The following is a 22,845-nucleotide window of genomic DNA, read 5'->3' as shown; positions in this document are numbered from 1 at the left end:
TTATTCCGAACGTTAACACCTGAAATATTTGAAAGGAAGCGCCAGTGCCTGAAAGCACCAGAGATGTTGGTGAAATAACTTAAAACGTTGGCGAAACGACCTAAGACGTTTTTATAGCAACAGCTGGTCGTTAAAGAAACGACCCCCAAGCAAAACGGTCGCAATTCCCCGATATAGATCAGACTTAACCGCTGATAGCCATTCACTCGTGGAAAGCGGAAGGAACCACTACTGCTAAAAAAATGTGCGTCTAATGAAGTCGATATTTCCGATCCAGTCACTACCGGTCGACGTTACAGCCGGCCAGGTTACATTTCTAGCCTAAACAATAATGGCGGCTGCAAGCGAGTTTCCAACAGAACTGGCGACCCGTCCTTTGGGCCTCACAGCTCTTATGGGACTTGATATTAATCAGAAACCTTTGCACAAAGCTATCTGGGAGTCTTTTTCTGTGAACAGGCATCCTGAGAGAGTTCCACTATCCTTCAGACTTCTACCAATTGATCACGAATTTCCCAAAGCAAAATCAAAGGTGAGCTTTGCTATCGCTTTTAAGTGTAGTTACTCTTAAATCCTTTGATTACGTGAAATTCTTCTTATTTTAGGCTCTTTCAGTATAGTGGGAGCTCACTCAATGGGCTCTCTCGTAGTAGGCAAGTCAACTTGGCCCACCTTCACTAAAAATTAAACCCTTTTGAGCTCTTGGACTAAACCCAACCCTTTAAACCCGAACGTCAGTATGAATATTCTCCATACTTTTCCTAATACTTTCCTAAGGTAACAATCAAGAACTGTAGTTGGTGATCATTTCCGTTATTCTCATGACCTTAGCTTAATGTTTGATTCGGGGGTTATATGACAAAGAGAAATTAGATGCTGAAGGGTTAAATGGACACTATTTTCGTACAGCAAGGGTGTCTGCATAGGAAGTTGCCACTGTTTCATTTTTCTTATATAATATTATAAAGAAAGTTCCAGGAGTGATTTCCACAAAATCATTAAAAGAGTTAATCACAATTCAATCATACTCCTGGGTTTTTTTCCCAAGGAAGCATTCTCTTGCTTCCTTGAGTTCTGACTTTCTTAAACCTTTCACTCCAAAGATTTCCTCAGTAATTCTCTGTACTGTTTGGTGTACAATTCTTAGGATGTTAGTTCAGAGAATCTGGAATTGGATCAACTAATGATCCTGTAATTTATTCTTTTTTCTTTTTTCTCATCGCTTGTCTGCTTGATATTGCATTGAAATTTTAGAAGTAAGTTCTGTCTCTGTCACTCATGGGATTTGAAGTGTTAACCCTTTAACTCCTAAGATCTGATTGTTAATTTTCCCCTCCAGCTGCCACAAATTTCCTTGTAAATTAGTTATGAGAACTTGATGCTAGATCAAGATGAAAGCTTCTACCTGATAAATTTGAATATTCTCATTACCTGTTTGCTGAATAATGTTTGGATATCATAGGGAAAAGTTTCATGTTAATCACTTCTGGGAATTAAAGGTTTAAGTGAACCTTTATCTTTGTTGGTGTGCATGGAGCCTCAGTAACATTTTCCATAAGTGAGGGCAGATACTGCTATTAGTGGGGTCACTACCATTGAAAATCTTAGCAGATAGCCAATTAATAATGTAAGACCTCTCACAGAAACAGTAGGCCTCCCTGTAACCAGTGTTACTGAGACCTCTGCTTATGCAAGTGTATGCTGGCTTTTTATCACTGAGTCTTGTTTCCTTGTAGCGTTCTACCTATGAGTGGTACATACCAAAGGGTATCTTGAAGACAAAATGGATGCACAAACATCTTTATCTCTCTCCTGCTGTGGTGGTCATGTTTTATGAGTTGGATTGGGATGACGTTCAGTGGAAAGACAGGCAAACTGAATGTGCTTCAAAACTAGAAAGAGTCAGGTAATAACAAGAGAGTGAGAATTTTATCTTACTCCTCTATGACAGTGAACCTTAATCAGCACTAATGACATGACTGAAAATTATTAATAAGTGTTATGACAAGTGTAGTTTGATTTTTAGGCAAGAGGGTTCCATTGTATGTGTTGATTTTTATGACATTGTACAACTCAAAAACTTAATTCCGTGCTCTCTGACAGATAAACACACAGAATAATATGTAAATACTAACATGTAAATTTGAGCAGAAAACAATTGTTTAATTAACAAAAGAAAATGACTTTTGTCCAATCATCAGCTTAATTAACAATTACTGTGATTTAGAGTGCAATTCAAATAACAACCATCAAATAAGTTTGTCATAACAACAGTAAGTGCTCCTGACACTCTGGAAACCTCCTTCTCTACCAAGCGACAATCAGTTACTTGTAAGTTATAATAAGAACATTACAAAACTCATCAACTCATCAAATGCAAAAAAAAATACCCAGTACAATGAATAATTTTGGATTCTATAACTTCAATCCTACACATTTAAAGCAATCTTTTAATTTCTGAACAGGACCAGCCTTCAAGACCAGAACACTAAGGTTGCTGTGGTTCTTATCCAAAAGAATGCTCCTCTTCCTCCAGGTAAACATCAGTAAATACATAGAAGTCAAAAGATGATGTTATTAAGTAGAGAGTTTTAGATCCATGTTTAGTGTTTTCATGCTAACGTCAAACCATAAGTGACTGCCAGGTCTATCTTAGAAATCTGCCAGAGGCATTATGATGAGAGTTACATGTCATTTATTGAGCTAGGCATGGGCTGGAAAATGGAAAAAAACTGTGCCCAAGGTCTTGAGTATGGCCCAAGACTGGTGTTTGTAATGGAGGTCAAGGGCACAGTTTCTTCCCACATCGAAAAACATGATTGTAAAACTGTATTTTAACAAGCTGGACCAGTTACTGGGGTACAATTAGCCAATCAGAGTCAAGAATTTAAGATTCCAGCCTGTTGACATGCTTCAGAAAAAAAATATGTTATTTCATATTAGTTCCTGTATCCAAAGATTTAAGTACCCTTCATGGAGGAAATTTATGCTATTATAATGAACCACAGGTGATGATTTACAAGCACTAGAGAGGGCAGCAACACTGTGCAGTGCATGTGACCTGTCAGCCAAATCATTGTTTCACATACAGATCACTTGATTGGCTACACAATTAGGTATTTGTTCAAAATTTATCATTTTAGATTGATTTTGATGAGATTGGTTTTCATTGAGTTTGCAGTTGAATGTAAAAGCCCAACCTTTGTCAAATATAGGAAAAGATTTATTTAGTAAGAGTTTCATATTTTTTCTATCATATTTATTCTAGCTGATCAAGAAAAGTTTCAAAACAGGACACAATAAAGACTAAGGTAGTTAGAATTATTTGGAAAAAGTGACAGTGAAGTAGAAAGAAATTGAAAAGCTTTTACATGAGTAAGCCTCAGACTCTTTTAACCCTTTAACTCAGTCTCAAGATTTCATTAGTAATTCTCTTTACTGTCTGCCATACAATTCATGTGATGTTTGTGTGGAGAATTTGGAATTGGATCAACCAATAATCCTCCACTGGATATTTTTTCTTTATTCTCATTACTTGTCTGCTTGATATTGTACTGATGTGTAAGGAGAAATTTTGTCTTGGTCACTAGTGGGACTTAAAGGGTTAAACTAACTTTAGACTCACTACAAGTTGTTTAGTTACTTACATGGGATGAGAATGTTTTAAAAATAAGGGAATATCTATCAGAAAATCAGATGTTATCAGCATTTATCAAGACTTTCCCAAGAGAGTTAACAGCCTCTCTATTGATTTGTGTTTTCATCTGATTAACCCTTTAACTCCCAGATCAAATTTGTAATTCTCCTTACTGTCAACCATACAATTCTTATAATATTAGTTTGGAGAATTTTTGATCAGATCAACTAATTATCCCCAAATTGATATTTTTCTTTATTCTCATCTCTAATCTAGTTAATATTGTATTGATATTGTAAGGAGAAATTCTGTCTCGGTCACTCATGGGAGTTAAAGAGTTGAATGATCATACTGCAAGTTATCGTAGTCATTCGTGGGACATGAAATTCATGCAGCTTCAAAATAAAAAAGGAACAGGTTTGAAACTTATGAGATAAATATTTCTTCTTCTTCTTTTTTTTGTAAGGCTGGAGAATGCTTTTTATGATTTAGCACAGAGTTATTACCATGGAGAATGTAGGAGAGTTAAAGCCCACAAGGTGAGGTTGCAATTCTGGAAATTTAAGGGAGTAGGGAGAAGGTCAGGTTATTAAAATCCCAGCCAGGAGGAAGCAACAAGCCTGTATTTGCTTCATGCTGCAGAAACTAGGGAGATGCAGTGGCAAATGTAATAAACTTTGTCCACTGTTGAATGGTCCTTGTCTAAAATTTATTTTCAACTGTCACTGTCTACATCGTCTTGTACATAGATGATATGTAGATGGATGACACAGATTGAAGATGAGGCCACATTCTCTGAGTGTCTTGAATTGAATTTTCAACTAGTCAGTAAAAGGGGAAAAGATAGCATTCTGGTTAGCTTTTTGGACTCTTTTGGTTTAACTGCCTAATAGTTCGACATAAATTCATGCTAAAGCCATTGGGTTTTTTAGTAGGACACTCCCCCTGTACTAAGTAAATTTCTCTTCTCAGATCAAGGACAGAAAAGTATCAGTAACTAAAACTGTCTGTTGGAAAATGTGCCAAAATTCTGAGTCATATACAATCCTGTATAACTTGCCTGGTAGCGCAATGTAATGTTTTTATAGATTACCTTTTCACTAGCCAGAATTACCATCAAAATACTTTTGTTGTAGCACAAAAAGTAAAATTTTATCAATATACGGAATGAAGAGACACTTATTATGTTTTCAAGCTCTTTATGATCATTAGGAATTTCTTAACAAAGGAACTCATCAGGTGAGAACTTTAATTTGCAAAAGTGATCTTTGTATGTCAATAATTTGATGTGATGGATTCTACTCAAACTACAGAACTACATTTAGTGAAAGGCTGAGGGAAAGAGTTACCAAGAATTCTAAGCAGAAAAAGCTTGTTGATGTCAGCTTTGAAGGGTGTTACTTTGAAATGTTTCTCATTCGGTGTCTTTTTTTTCTACCCTCTTATATATATATTATTATTATATTCCACCAAAGACATCACTGACCACATTTTGCTTTGCACATGGCCTCAACAATTCATAAATCTCTTATTTTGCTTCTCTACTGTTGTTGTAGCTATTGTTGGTGCGACACCAATTTAAGGTTGCCTTTTTCAATGAGCTAAGACAAGACCCTCACTCTGCTATCAAGTAAGTTCGTCAGTATTTATTTTTTTATTGATCTTACAATGACAACAATTAGTTGGCCTAAAGGTAGATCTCAGTGTTTCCCTTTTTTTCAGTTAAGGGAAGGAAAAGGAACTTTCAGGGCTGTATCTGCCAACTTTCTGTTAAGAAACTTTTTTGAGAAAAGAAAATATAAAGAGGAAAAGTAGAAATGAAAATTTTGAAAAGGAAACACTGTGAGAATATTAAACAATATACTTTCAGCTGACAGCAATGCTTGTCTCTGAAATGACCAGCAATTAGTGTAGGATTTTCACAAGGTATCTCAAGGTTTAGAACTAGGACAGTGGAGGAGAAGGAGCAAATTCTTTTTTTTGAAAGAAAATGACAGAGAGTTAAAAGTTGTTCTGCCTTGCCACATGACAGCCAAAGACAGTTTACAAAATTGGCAACTCCTGCCACAGATTTCTTCCCCCAATATTTTCAGTCTTCCTGCCTTGGAGATCTCTCAACGTAAACTCTCAAGTTAGTTACATTTGCATATTAACATACCAGACATCAGCTGATTGATGTAAGACTTTTTTAATTTTTAACCCCAGGCACTACAGGCAAGCATACAGTCTTCTTGGAGAAATCAAGACAACTGACATGAACATACTAGAGATCAAAGTTGTTGCTGGATTTATTAATTACAAGGTTTGTGTTTTTTCATATTTTAGAACTCTAATAAATATATATTTGGTGTATACCATTGTAATAATAGTTACATAAAAGTAATGATGTGAAGAAGACATTGTACATCTTGGATGAGTTAAAGACATGATCTCTTATCACATAATTTTACATTTTTGGGATTATGTACTCCTTTTGTCAAAGATGCAAGGTAAATTTTTCACCAGATACCTTAATTGTGCCGTTAAATCAAAAGATCTCTGTCTGTAATTCTAAGTCTGAGGTGTACAGTCAAGTTGCTCTTAAGTGGGCACTTTAGGGAGGTGGCCATTTAATAAGTTTATTTTAGAAAAATATAATCAGAAAGTTATGAATGAACTATAGTACAGTACTTACTGGTAGTTATTAATTCTTGAAATCAGTTTACCCACTTAAACATCCAATTTCATTTCAGAATGAAACTACATTATAGAATGTGTCGCTTACAACGTTGATGAAATATTCCTTATTTCTCTCTGATTTTATAACAAACCTGTTGGTGACTGCTTAGGAGAAACACAGTACCAAAAATGTGTCCAACATTTTTTAATATGGTCACTTACAGGAGTGTTTTGGAAACAGTGACAAACAGAAACAAAATGGTTATTGGCAGAGTGGTCACAAAAAACCAAATATGTTTGAAAAAATTTGATGCTAAATTTAGATTCAGTGGAATTTAAATGTCCTATGGGACCATTATATCTGGTAATTTATATCCCTCCTACAACATATATTACAGACTTTTGAGTTACCCTGACAAGCAAACAGTATTAATCAATTTTTATTAATTGTCTCACAGATTTGTCGTCTAAGTTTCCAAGCATCAGCCCCATTAGATGCCATATCACAATTCAGAAAGCATGTGGATTTGTTTAAGGAAAAGGTTGGCTGCCCTGACTTAGCCTTTGAACACTCAGCCTGGCTCTCCAAACAGTGAGTATTTTTTCTGTTTAGCCTCCTCACTCTTAACTGGAAGATCTGCATTCAATTTGTTTTTTGGGCACTTACATATTTACAGCTACAGCACCTCCCTCCACCCCAGAGTTTAAATAAGTATTGGCCAATTATGAAGGGAATTTGATAAAAATGCTGGGGGGTGGGGATAGGGGGTAATCTACCAGACCTATATGTAGCATCAAATCCAGAGAGAGAACTTTTAGTCTCTTTATGCTACAGAAACCATGACAAGCTTTGATGTGGTGAGTCCTCTTTGGTTTGTGTTCTAGAAGGTTTTTGCTTTCGAAGAAACCCAAGCTGTGACCAGGATCTAACAACTCTTGTTTCTGAACAACATTAGATCAAGAACAGGTCAAGTTGAAGTGAAATTTTTTATTGAACTTTTCAACGTAATGGAACTGAAGTGATGAAAAACAGGAGACTTTTAAATAATTTATTAGTCAGTTCAATAATGAATAATTGTCAAAGTTAATACAACATGCTGTATGGTAGGGAATTATAGAGGCTTAATCAATAACAAACTATGTGAAAAATTAATACAGGTTCAGTTTATTTGGAGAACTGTTTGATGAAGCCATCAGAAATGGTTTAACCGCCTTACAGGTAACAATGTAGAAGATCTGTGTTGGCATATTGGTTTAATGAATAAAATATTTATTTATTAAATCTACAAACAACAATACATCTGTAAGAAGAGAAAGAAATTCTTACTAATTATGTTACTAAGTATTCTGAATTGGTATTTTGAATAAAGAAAAAATTGTCTCCCATTATGCGATATCTCTTATGATAATTGTATGCAATATAAATGAATAGAATGGAGTGTTTTTCTGTTTTAAAGGTACTTTTTTGTCATCTCTTAACAATCATGATGATCTTTTCTCCCCTAATTAAATTTTGGCTATAAACAGAGAGAGGCACCTTAATAAATAGGATTGAATTAAATGTGCCCAAACAAATCTGGTCTAGTGACTGATTAGAGTGTCCAAATCAGTCATACTCTCAGATTCTGGTAAAGACTTAACTGTTACTTTATCACAGACTCAACACCCAGGATTTTACTATCAACAAGCAGCAAACAATGCCATTGTCAGGAGACAGCTTTGCCAGGGCTTGTGTCATGTAAGTAAAATTATTATCATGCCAGAGGATTGCTGAGAAAGATCTGAAGGAACAGTGACAGACACAAACTCAAAGGAGCAATATTTTTCTTAATGAAAGTGACCATTTTTTTATCATTAGTTGAAACTTACCAATAAAAATTTGAAGACTAGAACTGTCTGACTTAGGTAATTTTGAAGTACAAATTATTTCCAAAGAACTTTTCCTGGAGGGCCTTACCCAGATAAATTGGGCTACATACTTGTGCACATGAGTGGACATAGCTACAATGGAGGTCAAAGCTTGTTCGGACAGTTATCAAAAAGATATCCTATATCCAAACATATTACAAAAGGCCATCTTTTGCCAATTCAGCTGTGTACACAGAACTCCCCCCCTCTAACAATGTTGGTAAAGCCTAAGTTTAGGCACTACATCCTGGTAACGTTTACAAAGCACACAAAATTTGAAATTGTTTGGGGGAGGGGCAGGGAAGGTTTTGATAGAAGTAATATTGCCTTAGACAAACAAAAGGTGTTGAGACACTCAGTAAGTTTCCTTTGCAAACCATGTACTGGTTGAAAAGCTCAGTGTTAGAATTTTGTTCCGTTAGATGAGAGAAAACTTTTCGTGTATTAAAAACACTCTGTTGGAAAAAAAATTTTCAAACTTTTTTTTCGAGCTTATTTGAAACTTGATCTGTTGAGATGCAATACTTTCCTTTAATTTGTAGAACTGCTTGGTTCATTTGACTTAATATATTTGTAGGAACAGGACCACCAGATGCAGGAATAGAGAAGGCTGGAATTATAGCCTTGCAGTCCCAAGAAATCCAAGTGCGGACGATTCTGTAAGTGCACTGTATTGTTTGGCAGACTTTCATTTCAAGAAAATTAAGATCAGATAAATGTCAGGGAGAAATCATGGTGACAAATTAAGTTTAAATGCAAGGTTAATATGACTGTAAATTTTTGGTTGTGCACAATTGCATCAATGAGCTTTCTAGCCAAACCAAAGCAATTATGAATTTGAAATCCCAATTGCCAGTATTACATAATACCTTGTTAGCAAATACTCTTACCATCAATCTCTTTATTTATGCTAACCTACTTTGTATATTTGGTTGAGGTACTTAGAATATTGGCTCCTTTTTTTTTTTCTCTCGCAGTGGGTTATCATTCCCCTTCTCAGTAGTGCAGTGGCTCAGTTTAAAAAGTACAAATCACCCAGGATGAAGAGATACCTGAGTAAGTTCTCTCTTTTTTCACTTTAACCCTTTAAACCCTAAGAGTGACCAGCATCAAATTTCTCCCTAAAATATCAGCCCTGAATCACATGTTAAGGTCATGAGAATAAAGGAAAAGATGTAGAACATTCAAAACAGTTGTAAATAGGACCTGAAAAAAATTTCAGGCCCGTAAAAAAAAAAAAAAAAAAAAAAATTTTTTCAGGTCCTATTTACAACTACTAGTTTCAGTAGTATTCTTAGCTGCGAGGATCTTCTAATTTCATCTCTCCACCGCAGTGCAAATATGTGAATTTTCATATATCTAAATTCTTCATTCAAAACAGCTTTTCTCAACTTCAAATTTTAGATTTATTTATTTTTACATCCATAGTCTACTTAACTCTTATTACAGGTGTGCATACTTGGTTGGCAATGTGGAGGAATATATCACCCTTTCGCTTGAATTGACAGGAAGATGTATCCTTGAAAATATTGCCTATCATCTGAATAACTAAATGTAGCATTTTTTCTTGATGAAAAGATTCTCTTAGTCAGAGTTATTTTCAATGCAAAGTGATTTGGGTTTGCATTGGTTTAACTTAACTTCGTAATGTGATTGGTCAAGAAAACTCGGGCCACTTTCTCCACCAATCAGATGCAAAACTAAAACCAACCACGACTTGGTCACCCGCTTTTTCCCGCGCTTCAGGCAGGGTGCCTGTTTATGCTTTGAGTTCTTATTGATTCTTCATGCTAGTCACTCTAAGGGGTTAAAGGGTTAAAGTGATTTCCAAGTCAGGTGGAAAGGCTGAAAAGCGCCTTCAAAACGCAAGGTACTCTACGGTAACCAACTAGTAAGGTTGCAAAATTTGGGAATTTTAGAATAATATCAATTGACTATTGTAGTCGTATTAAGCTGAACAGATTTTCTCTAAGTCAAATCCATCGCGTTGTAAAAGTGAAACATCATACCCAATATGTGATATTGTATTGGTGATAGAGTCCTTGATTCAAGAAAACATCAGATGTTGAAAATTCACCAGAGGAGAAAACAAGATGTCAGACTAATCTTATTCACGTCATGTCGGTAAGGACTTATTTCAAATGGTCGTTTAAAGAGGATTTCTGGAAGAACATTTATTGTAGAATGAGTTTACGCTGAGTTTCTCTGTTTTTGTCATCTACGACCCTGACACTGGTGATTTAAACATAGAAAGCACGCGCGCGCCTGAACGCGAGTTAAACGCGCGGGAAAGAGAGTTTCTTTCCCCGCATGGCTGGTCTTTCGCGCGTAGATAACTCGCGTTTTCGCCGAGCGCTTCTTACAGGACAAGCATGTTACGAAAAACAACTGAATTCTTATCGCTGTATCATTTCTTATTTTTCATTGGAATTACAAACAGAATGAATGTCCTGAGCCCGAGCCAGGCTGTGACTTTGAAGCAGTGAAAGAAGCTAAGGAGCTATGGAAAACACTCAAAGTGACACCACAGGCACCCCAAGTATTTACCATACAGATGGAACAAATAGCACCATTTGGTGAGAAAATGTCAACTCTATTGTGTATTTTTCCTCTTTGTGCTGATATCATTTCACAATTTACAGAGGCAGAAACTGAATTTAGCTGTAGAAACTCCTAAATTCAATTTCCAAATACAGCAAATAAAATCTTGTAGGATAGAAAAAAACTCTTCTTTAAAACCCTTTGAAACCAAGGCTTGATAAGGTGACTGGTAAAATTTTTAAGTTCAAAATATTAATGAATGAATGAATTTGTCTTATGCAAAGGAGTGTGTGATATTTTAATATTTCCTGTTGTTTTCAATTTTGTTCTTTCTCCAGTGGAATGTAAGCCAGTCTTTGATTCAGTTTCAACAACAGCAGATTCTACCATCCTTCTTCAAATTTACTTAAGGTTTGTAATGTCCTCTTAGAGTCGCTTAATCCAAAACAGCTTTTACCTTTAACTCTAAAGATCTTATTAATTCTCCAAACCAATGACAGATTTTTCTTTTGATGGTGAGTCATGAGAATTTCGTTTTATACGTGACAAACAGATTCCATGATGCCGTGTGTCTGTTCATTAACAGATCACAGACGACGTCAAAATGTCGAAATAACAAAAAAGTGATACATTTTCACGTCTGCACTGAAATTATTTAGCTCTGCTATACATGGTAACGATTCGGTGATTCTTTGTGAGCGTTATGAAGTACGCGATCTGACCCCAAACCTCTCTGGTTTTCACTCTGCTGCTACTGTCGCGCTTTATCGCGTTTTACCCTCTGAACGCATAGAAAGAAAGTTTGGTGTTATATTTGACAAACTGGTTCTATGATGCCGTACGTCTGTTCCATAGTAGATCACAGACGACCTCAAAATGTTGGAAAGAACCAAAAAGTGATGCATTCTGATGTCATCTGCGATTTATTATTAAACAGACACACCGTAACATGTCGTCGCTTTCTTGAATATCCCTTGATGGATCATTTTCAGTTCTTGATTCTCGTAAACTTTCTGTTTTACATATTATTAAAGTATGGAGAATTTAAGTTCTGATTACTCGTGGGAAGAATATGGTTAAGAGGAAGCTTTTAAGAGACCACAACCTTTGTTCAAAACTGTCAGCACTGAAGTTATTTAGCTCTGTTATGCATGGTGACGATTCGGTGATTCTTCGAGAGCACTTTTTGATTGAGTGTTGTAAAGCAACCTAAAATAACCACAACGGTCACTCAGGACAAAAGAAAATATCACGAGAAGTTTATGAAAACTCAGCGTACAAACAAACTGCCATTAAGCGCGGGAAAAGGCGGGAGATTGGTCGAGAGAGTGGCTCGACTTTTGAAGACCGATCTTTGACCGTAAGGAAGAAAAACTTATGTAGTCTCGGATTCCCATTGACAATCAATTAAAAGTTGTTCTAAGTAAAGGTCTAAACACTCGTTATTGTTGTGTGTTGTTATATTTCAGGGTTTCTTGCCCATTTCCCCTCCGATTCTCGAAGATTGCCGTTTTCTTTAGCAAAAGAAAACATGACGCTAACGACATTGCTGATCCTAGCAGTATGCAGGACGCGTGTCATGTAAGTGCTTCGTAACCATGGAGTCTCTGTGGCTCAGTGGTAGAGCATCGGAGCGCGGAATCCGAAGGTTTGAGGTTCGATTCCTCATGGGGAATTTTTTCTTTGTCCTACAATTGTGACTAGACGAAAAACACCTTTCTCTTTTTCTTTACCGATCTTAAAACTAACCATCTTTTTACTCTATTTATAAGATTTTTTTTTAAGTACAAAGTAACCAACTGTCGAAATAACCGTACAATATCGAGGGTAATTTGTACTCGTTGCGCGCGATATTTCTTTTTGATATTCCATGTAGTGCTGTTGGATTAAAAAACTGCCTTTACTTCGTTTGTCTGGTGTGCAGGGAAATAAGGCTTTAACGCTAATAAACCATCCTAATTCACGTCTTGCATATTATCAATGTGTCCCTTTCGTCTTTTCTCTCTAGATCGAGAGGTCGTACTTCGTCAAATGCTCTCAAGTAGGATCGCGGACTGTAACAGCAAAGGTATAATACTTAAGTAAGCTATAATTGTACCTTTAATCACAATTCTTTGGGCGTCTATTTAGAGACCTCAAGTCAAATTGTCGTGCAATAGGTAGCCTGCAGAAGAGGCGTTTTTAAGGCGAACGAGGATTAGAGAAAGGGGAGGAGTGCCTTATTTTTCCCCGCCTTTCTCTCGTACGTCACTTCCGCTTGCCTCCGTTCGCCCTATTGTGCATGCTCTGCGGGCTATGCGTTCCGTTCAGTACGTAGTTAATAGATCTCTATACAATACCTTTAGATACGCAATATTTTTGTATGTTCTTACTCTCTTAGGATCGAGTTTCAAGTTAAGATATCTTGCATTCTTTGAAAAGATTCCTATCAATGCTTAATCCTAGTCATTTGCTTATTTTTTTATTTATTTTTTTTTAATGCAGATTATATATACTGTAGATGTCCAAGTAGAACCAAATTCTTCGCCAGTCACCTGTACCTGTGCCAAGGTGAGATCACTCTTTTGTGTCTTAAAAGTAAAAGTAAGGCTACCTCTCAATATTTCCACATTTCATTTTAATTCTCGTTCGCTTTGTAATGTAGTTGCACTTGTGAATGTGAGTTGCACTTGTAACATGGAGCGCTTTTTGGTTGACTGTCATAAAACCAAAACCAAAGCAATCACAACGGCTAATCAGAAGAAAGGAAAATAACTGAAAGAGCCAATGAGAACTCAAAAGAAAAACAACAATACCCAAAGGGCGGGAAAACGTGGCTTTAGTATTGCATCTGATTGGTTTAGAAAGTGGCGCGAGTTTTCTGGACCAATGATAGGACGCAAGTAATCTCAGATTTCTTTCGACACGCAATTAAAAAATCCTCTACCTGGTGAATACAAAATCACGACGACTTTTTGCTTTCTTCTTTCTCTACTGTCCTGATTTATACCAGCCCTAGGAGGAAAGTGTTGTTATCAAGACTGTTATGCCATTTGAAATCTCTTTGTCTCTGACAGGTAAGGGAAAATAGGCAATATTTTTTACGATGTAATTTAACGTCTCTTGGAATCGATCAAACTTGCGTTTTTGGCTATGTTAGCAAACTTGCTCTCGCTCTTGTCTCAAATTTTTTTTATTACATTGAAAGTTATGGCATAAATTAATGTATCTATAAATCCGTCAAAAATTTTTGATCGCTGCATAACTCTACGAATATAAACCTGGTCTGGTGCATCAAGAAACACTTTCTGACTAACACGCATCTGAATGAGGGTGCTGTGGTTTGAATTGATGATAAGCGCTAAGTTGTCTTTTACCACGCGATGAAAATTCAATTGTAAGGTTCCTATACAAAGTAACACAGTGTCTAGGCTAGTAAATGGGGACCTCAGGCAGTCAGGAAGGCAACGCCGCAGTAAACGATGGTTTAAAAATGAATTTATAATTTCGCGAATGGCTAAATGCGTTTACTGCTTCTTGTAGCGCCACACGTCAACCGCAGCTTAACGTATGGCAGCAGCGTTGAGTTCCAAACGGGCGCTTAGATAGTTTGCCATCGGGTTTTCCGTTCACAGACCACACAAATTTGGTTGATTTCAAGTTGTTGTTTTGCAAAAAAGGGGTAAGAAATGTACAAAGTTTTGAAATGCACGTGCCGATCAATTGTTCTGAAAATTAGATATTTTGTTTTGTTATGCCATCGTTGTCGTCGTCGTGGTTTGCTTTTGTTTTGTTTTGTTTGTTTGTTTTTATGAGGGGGGTGGGGGGTGTAAACCAAAGCAATGTAATGAGTTCAAATCATTGATTTGCGTTTATTCTCAGTTGGAGAGACTGGATCAGCTGTTCGAAGAAGAACCATTCCTCTTATTAGCTGGCATCAAATGCACCTCACCTTGGCCTGTTACCATGGTCACCATTACATTGAATATGGTGAGTTTACAAACAATTTATGTTCGTAAAAACTTGATTTGTCTTCCTCTAGAAAATATAGTCGTGAAGATAAGTTAATGGAGCAGGAGAGCAAGTGCTGCAAGATATTGGGTGGGGCGGGGTGCGTCGGAACGAAATCTCCGATTAAGTGGAAGAGTGAATCTCTGGGTTCACTTAGTATCCCCTCCCCCGAGTCAAGCTGGGAATGTATATATATACTACAGCTTTCGTGCGTGTGCCGGAACCGCGCGAAAATAATATGTCATGAATTATTTTTCAACCTTTGGATAAGATGACATGTCTCGAATTGATCTTCTCAAACTTACTGCAATTTAACTCTTTGAAGAAAAAGTAGCCTGAGAAATTCAGGTTTTATCGAGGATTGACAAGGAACCTATATCTTCTTGAGAATAGTCGGTTCCTACTTTCAACTGTGCTTCGAATTAGAAGCAGAAATTCTGGAGAACTGTTTGTTTGTTTGTTTGATTTCAGTCTCCAGAAGTGAATATTGTGGGCGAAGAGATGGGATCGCAGCTGCAAGGAAGTAAGGAATACATGTCTGTGTATTACGAGAATAACCGATCGGAATTAGTTAAAGATGCGTCTACTTGCATTGCTGTCCCCAAAAAAACTGTGAGATTCTCGTCGTTAGAGTGGATTAGGCTTCTTTATAACTAATCGCCGAACATTTGGGGAAACTAGAAAAGGTTGAGCGTTTTTTTGGACCAATTGAAGGAGGGGGGAATCAGCAGGGGAAGACAAGGGAATTTTCCTGAGGAGCTTCAAGGCTTTCAAGGCCCCCTCCTCATACTAGACAAGGTTGAGCGATTTTGTAGATCAATGGAGAGAGGGGGTGTGGGGGGGGGGGGGGAAATCTGCATGGGAATACGAGGAGAATTTTGTTGAGGTGTTTTCAAGGCCCCTCTTGATTAAAAACATACTAGACAAGGTTGAGCGATTTTGTAGACCAATGGAGAGAGAGGGGGGGGGGTCTTCATGGGAATACGAGGAGAATTTTGTTGAGGCGTTTTCAAGGCCCCTCTTGATTAAAAACATACTAGACAAGGTTGAGCGATTTTGTAGACCAATGGAGAGAGGGGGGGGGTCTTCATGGGAATACGAGGAGAATTTTGTTGAGGGGTTTTCAAGGCCCCTCTTAATTAAAGACATACCAGACAAGGTTGAGAGATTTTGTAGACCAATGGAGAGAGGTAGGGGGGAATCTGCCCCTCTTCGTTAAAAAAATACCAGGAAAGGTTGAGCGATTTTTTAGACCAATGTAGGAAGGGGGTAAGAATTTGCATGGGAATACGAGGTGTATTTTGTTGAGGAGTTTTCAAGGCCCCTTTTCATATGAACATACAGCTTTGCTTTATGTGTCCTTATATGCAAATTGCGGGTGCAAGATTTCTTGTTAAAAACTGACAATTATTCCCGACTTGCTTGCTGTTTTCTTTTCCTCCTTCTAACTCCACATATGGTGGTCCCAGTCTCTTTGCAACAGGGTGAAAGTGCGTCGGAATGCTACTGCTTAGCTGTTAAAGAGGGTGTCAGTAAACTGAAGGTCGTGAACATTGAAAGTCTTGCCCTCCAGTGGAGACGGTAAGTTCGTGGTTAACTCGAGGGAGTCTAAGATAAGTTGAAGCAATTTTCAATTGATTGTAATACCGAACTGCATTCAAAATTTGGTCTTGCCTTCCTTTGCTTTGTGATTGGAGTAGGAAAGTTGCATAATTCTCTCTCTCTGTCAACCAATCATGAAATGCAAAGTTTAAACCAGTGGCAACTTGGCCATCCGCGTTTTCCCGCGCTTCAGGCAGTTTGCTTGATTTTTCTTCGTGCTCTCATTGGTTCTGATGAACCAATTTTATTACTTTGGTTTTGTGGTTTTTGCCAACACTCAGTGGACCCACTGATGACTTTTCAACTGAACCTTATTTAGTGTTCCTTTTGCGATACAGGCAGGTACGTTTCCAGCAAGGTTAATCATACGGCAATATGCCAAGCGTCAAAATCAAACTATACTGGAAAAGGTTTATTCGTGCTTCTCCACCTTTGTGCAGGCAAAGTCGTCGAGATGTGAGTTTATGTTTCAACTGCAAGTTCAGTAGTGTTCTTAGCTGCGAGGGTCTCTTAAATTCGTTTCTTTACCGCAGTGCAAATGCAGTGCAATTTCATATATCTAAAATCATTATTCATCACTTGGATGGTTGATTTGGACCCAACATATTGACCAGCTCCCAGTTGGCTTGTTAACTCAGTTGGTAGAGCGCTGCACTGGTATTGCAGAGGTCATGGGTTCAAATCCCGTACGGGCCTGAAATTTTTTTCAGGTCCTATTTTCAACTACTATTTCAGTAGTGTTGTTAGCTGCGAGGATCTCTTAAATTCGTCCAAATGTGTTACAACTATCAGTCTTACAGTCAATTTGGTGAAATTCCGGGCCAATTGGCATAAACACGATAAAGTCGATAAGGTTGTGCGAAAGCACTCTTACTGCGCGTTTTACAGGGTTTCAAATTGTTCAAGAGATGAGGAAACCTCACACGCACTAGGAAAAGCCACTCATAAAAAAACGTGGTTAAACTCAGTGTTAATAAATGTATAGAGGGGGTACGTTTTTAAACATAATTTGGTGCTACGTCAGTGGGGGTATTGAACAATAGTCATGTTTTATTAACAAAGTTAATAAAAGAAATTGGTCCCTGTAAAGAGTTTCTCAAGCGGACCTCTCGAGCGTCAGCCCTACGTCGATACTTCAGCTGTATAAATCCTTTACGGTGGCCAATTTACATTATCACTTCAGTTGATAAAACCAAATTATCTTTGAATATATGTATTTGTTAATGAATAGAAAAGGAAAGACGGTAAATTTAAAGCTCCGTAATAAAGTAAAGAAAGATATTTTTTCTTCGTCATACAAGCGTGGGACAAGGAAAAAGTAAAGCTTGCCATTCGAGAGCGGAAGTCGAAATTTTGGGGCTCTAATCCTCATGGAGGCACGACCTCGTTACAAGACCAAAGAAAAAAATTTATATATTGTACCAGGTAATTTAGTGTTAACAACTGGGTTGAAAACGTAAATTAGCCATCGTAAAGGGTAAAAGCTAGCTTTTTTACCCTTTACGTTGGCTAATTTACGTTTTCAACCCAGTTGTTAACACTAATTTACCTGCTATACTCTCCCACCGACGCAGCACCACAGTTTCTTTAGAAACTTACCCCTTTATTCATTTGTTATTTATTGTACCGTTTTTTTCAGATTTGCCTGCATACGGCTGTGCACAGAGCCCACTTTTCGTAAGCTATCTCGTCCGCAATAGAACGCTTCAAGGTCAGGAAGTCGAAGTCACAGAGGAGCCAAGTGACGCCTTTATGTATTCAGGTCATAAACAGGTTAGTTCAGCTTACTTGCTACACGTAAAACTTGTCTCATGCGAGGGGGTTTGGTGAAATAATATAATTGAAAAAATATATCATTGGCTACTGCGCTGTGATTGGCTACTCAAACTCCCAATATCCTTTGCTATTTATCTACAAGAAACGCGGGCGGAATTCGCCAGAAGCCAACGCAACTTTGGTGAATAGTTGTTAACTATGAATTTCATCTCCAGATTCAATTTCGTCTGCGGCCAACTGGCGATCACAGGCTCAAGTTCAGTTTGTACCCTCTTTACGGGGGCTTTTTGACTCTTCCCAAGCTGCATTTCAAACTGCCTCGCTTTCAGGTTAGCTGAGATGAACATGCGCAGAAATTGGTTCCGACCAATGTTTTTATAAAGGTAAGAAACTTTTTTTATGTCCAAAACGTGAAAAAATGCAAATATTTTGCAACGCGTTGGCAGAACATCGGATAACGCTCAATTTGGTTGGTTTTATTTATCAACACAATCATCAGAAGATGTTTCTACGCTCTAATTCGGTTCACTAAATTAGTTATAAATTATTCAAGTGTTTGACTACCGTAAAGTTTACGATCCAAATCGCCATACTGGCTTCTCGCTGAAAGGCTGTATCCTTTAACCCTTTCACTCCCAAGATATTTTTATTAACTCTCCTTACTGTCTGTCTTACGATTCTTTAGATGTTAGTTCGGAGAATTTGTTGATAGATCAACTGATAATCCCCTAGTTGATTTTTTTTTTATTCTCATAACTTGTCTGCTTTATATTGTTTTGATATTGTAAGGAGAAATTCTGTCTTAAGTCACTTATGAGGACTTCCTGACTTGAAAGTGGATGTGAATTCTCAGGCCCGGTGGCCGTATTTGCAAAACCTTTACGGCCCTGAAACGGAAAAACAAAACAACAAAATAAACAGCTGCAGTAACCTTGTTGGAAGGGATGGCTGTGTAATGTGTTATTACACAGCGTGGACCGACTGTCTGAACAAATTACACATACCAAAAATTTATTAGTTATCAGTTTTAAAAGTTAGCACGTAGGATATCCTTGCGAAAACAGGTCTAGAAGTTTTTAGTTCAACTAGCGACTGGAATACCAGTGATTAGTCATAAAATGGATTAGTCACAAGTTTTAAAAGTTAGCATGTAGGATATCTATGCAAAATCAGTTATAGAGGTTTTTACCATAATTAGCAACTGGAAATCCAGTGGAAAACTCATTTATAACGTGTCTGTTATCACACAGCCTCGAGGCCGGGAATTGGAATCTGAGAAGAAGCCTGGTTACGAGTACTAAAGATGGCTAATGGAACAGTGGAGACTGGAGACAAACTTTCCAGTTATAGTCACAATAGGATTTTAAGCAGCAAAGTGATGCAGCGGAGATTTGAACCGCTGTAAACCGCCAGCCACATGAAGGAAATTCTTTAGTGGGGGCTTTTGTCCACTGGCTGGTGAATTGCAGGATGTTTAAGGCCAAACAACTCTGTGGTTAACAGATACGCTTACGTGTTTTTGCGCGCATGTCGTACTGATATCACGTAGAATCAGTTGCACTACTTCCTTTGGGTGGATTAAGAAATTAAGAGTAGCGCTATTACATGGAACGACGACTTGCCTGACGATTTTGGCTCCGTTTGTGAGTTTCTCTCTCTTGTTGAGTGGGGGTGACATTTCCCAGTTTTGTTCATATTTAACCCTTGAAATTTCGGGTGGAGCGCGTTTTGACTATGTGTCGTAAAACTGAAACCAAAATAATCCCAACAGCCAATCAAAAGGAAAAAATACTTTGAAGAGCCAAAGAGAAATCAAAGTGAACACAACCAAACTGTCTAAAGCGCGGGAGAGCACGGGCGACTAAGTCGTGGTTGGTTTTAGTTTTGCATCTGATTGGTTGAAAGTGAGTGGCCCAAGTTTTCTGGATCAATGACAGAGTGGAACAAACAAACGTAATCTTGGATTGAAAATTGCCCTACGAGTTCAAGATTTCTTTCGCGTGGTCGTTGACTTGGGCCAAGCCTGAATCAATTATCACACAGAGAAATCAAAAGCGAATGATTAAACTGTTTAGTTGAACTTCTAAGTTGAACTCGTTCAAAACTTAACAACGAAACAGGCTCATGATTTTTTTAGACACCTGGACAGTATGAGGCTACGTAGTTGCGTAGCAAATCAGATTGCAGCATTTGTGAATTTCTACTGATATGTGATTTATGATATTTCTGTAAATTTATAGCTTATACCGTCGATTCTTAAAGAAGTTATCGTTCCTTAGCAAGGAAATTGTAAAAGTCAACATAGTCTTAGTCATTTAAACTTAACTGGAAATAATGTAAAAAAACAACAACAACAAAACAAACAGGCAATACAAAAATGTTTAAACTACGACGAATGACTAAAATTAATGGCAGCAGCCATATTTTTTAATTGAAATTTAGGAAATAAAAAAAAACAATGTTATGTTGCTATGTTTACCTATTACTTAAAGGATCTATAACACAAGAACAACCCATAAATCTTTCAAGGGGATCGGGAAAATCGAAATGTAAAACATGTCAGAGCTTCCAAATGTCTCTTTTCTGACGAAAGATGAGCGTTATGTAAATCTGCTTAGTTATAATGGTACTATAGTACATTTTATAAATAAGCTGCCTCTCTGCCAATCAGACACAGGTGTTAGCCATTTATATTTTTACATATTGTGCTTAATATAATTGTATTTGCTTTGTGTCTAAAATATTAGTTGAGTTAATAATAACCGTTGTTTTCCACCTTTTGACAGAAAAGGAGACCCCGACAGGGTGATTGATGAGAACTGCTCGAAGGGAACAGAGCTTAAAGTTTTTTAATAGACTTTTTAAATTAATAGAATAGATAAAAGACGAAATTTGTGAAGCAACAATATTAATATTTGAGTATACTAATACCAAATGTTTTACATAAACAATAAACATGCCATTTCTCTCTAAATTTAGAGACTTGCGTCCATATCTCCACTATACTTTGTAAGTTAAATTCTTCACTTTTATTTTACATATTTTCGCCATCAGAATTTAGCGTCTTAACTTGAATGAAAGAAATCGGACAAAAATCGTAACATGTGTCGAGCCCGCGTTTTTTTCTTTTGATTTTAGATAGTTTACATTTTGTTATTCCGACCTACCTGCAGATAGCTTGTTCCGTCATCTTTCACACCCCTTATTGCCACATCATAGTTACTGATATTACTTGGTGCTACTCCAGCAACACCGAAACCAACCCAACCCATGATTCTTACTTGCACCATAAACTCCAGTCTATCTGCGAACTCATAGTAGTTGTGGGAAACGTTGTAATTTCCTTTGTCATCGAGCATGATCATGTTGGAATACATGTTATACATACTGCTACTTTTTGTGGAAGCCACAAACAGCGCTAATATACACAACTGTACAACGGCCATTTTCTTCGTCAAAGATCGGCCTCCCCTTCACTGAGGAACAGTAGCCTTGAATGACCGTGCATTTTTGTAATTGTGCGTTTTATAGCCTTTTTTCTAATTACTTATGTAGCCAATATCTGTCGGTGGTATATTTTGTATTTTTACTTTTTTTGGCTTCAAAACAAGCTAAGTGCGATAACAGAGAGCAGGAAGCAGCAATTAGAGGAAAATAAAAGATATGCGAAGAGAATATTCAAGTGGAAAGTTTTCAGTGATAACAGGATGGGAAACCAAGGAAACCAGTTGTTTTCTGAATGAGATATTTCCTTTTACGGTGAATCTGAAGAGTTTAAAATTAAATCATGCAAAAGCTGGAAGAATTTGTTAACTTAATCAGATGAGCACGGAGATCTCAACTACTATTCCGATAAAGGGAAGTGATAAACTGCAAGCAAATGAAGTTAAAGAAGGGTAGAAAATACATAGGTAAAAAAGTGACATCTTAACCAGCTGAAAATTAGCCAATGATATCTGAGAAATATCCCGAAGGCAAAATCTATCTAAATTTAGGCAATTGGTCGTTAATTTTGGACCTACTTATAACACATAACCGCTGGTCTTTAAGCGTGAGTCCAGCATTGGAACAGTATTGGTCAAGTAAGATAAATTAATCAACCACCTTCGCTTTCAACCAATATCGATGCAAAGTTTCCCCACTTTGAATACGCATGTACTTGACTTAACGTTTAAATATGTCAGTTGTCAATATATCTGATGACTCTTAAGTTCAGGAAATTTAATCAAGCCACGTCACTGTTTGTTTATTTTGAAAAATGTAGTCTCGCTTTATAAAGTTTCTCATTTTGCAATCAGCGTCACCGTTTTCTTTCGATTATGTGACCTCTGCGTTAATTTCAAAATCGACTTGATTACTCGGCATTTTTACGAGGGACCGGCGTCTGCTCAGGGCACACCAAAAGGGCAACTAAATGTCATTTTTTAAAAATAAATTAATTACCCTGCCTTAGAGACCTAAGCAGCATGATTTTTGTCTTCGTTCAGCCGTAACGAACAAACGAGGCAGGCAAAGCGCTAGTTCCTCTTTTTCTTCCTTCTTGTTCCTCACTGAGGAGGGGGGACGGAAGCCAAACCCCAGATCAAAACTTAGCACATTTTTCTCCAATTCCGATATTTATCACTTATACTTGAAATTACTTTGCGAGTATTGGGAAAACTGTGAGTTTGAAATGTTTTCAAATTGCCCCGGTAAATATTAAAAGTGTGACGTCCCAACAAGCTGTGTTTACA

At 37.3% G+C, this 22,845-nt stretch overlaps 1 protein-coding gene across 1 annotated transcript; it reads left to right on the top strand.

The window, feature by feature from the left end:
• Positions 1-257: 257 nt before the first annotated feature.
• Positions 258-20,580, top strand: LOC131788450 (trafficking protein particle complex subunit 11). The gene is given in 30 exon segments (XM_066162381.1): positions 258-532; positions 1,737-1,906; positions 2,466-2,536; positions 3,009-3,080; positions 3,083-3,116; positions 4,104-4,176; positions 4,850-4,876; positions 5,194-5,267; positions 5,843-5,939; positions 6,754-6,887; positions 7,454-7,514; positions 7,953-8,033; positions 8,626-8,660; positions 8,781-8,862; positions 9,181-9,252; positions 9,255-9,259; positions 9,653-9,717; positions 10,266-10,327; positions 10,644-10,779; positions 11,083-11,155; positions 12,214-12,325; positions 12,753-12,812; positions 13,229-13,294; positions 14,606-14,713; positions 15,206-15,257; positions 16,204-16,315; positions 16,656-16,792; positions 17,976-18,109; positions 18,328-18,495; positions 19,363-20,580. Coding segments are annotated over 29 exon segments (2,529 nt in total). The 5' UTR covers positions 258-331; the 3' UTR covers positions 18,451-18,495; positions 19,363-20,580.
• The last annotated feature ends 2,265 nt before the right edge of the window (positions 20,581-22,845 follow it).

The sequence above is a fragment of the Pocillopora verrucosa genome, chromosome 2 (genome assembly GCF_036669915.1).
Source record: "Pocillopora verrucosa isolate sample1 chromosome 2, ASM3666991v2, whole genome shotgun sequence".
Classification (NCBI taxonomy): domain Eukaryota; kingdom Metazoa; phylum Cnidaria; class Anthozoa; order Scleractinia; family Pocilloporidae; genus Pocillopora; species Pocillopora verrucosa.
Note: the sequence above shows the minus strand (reverse complement) of the source record. Positions and strands in the feature narration are given on the sequence as shown.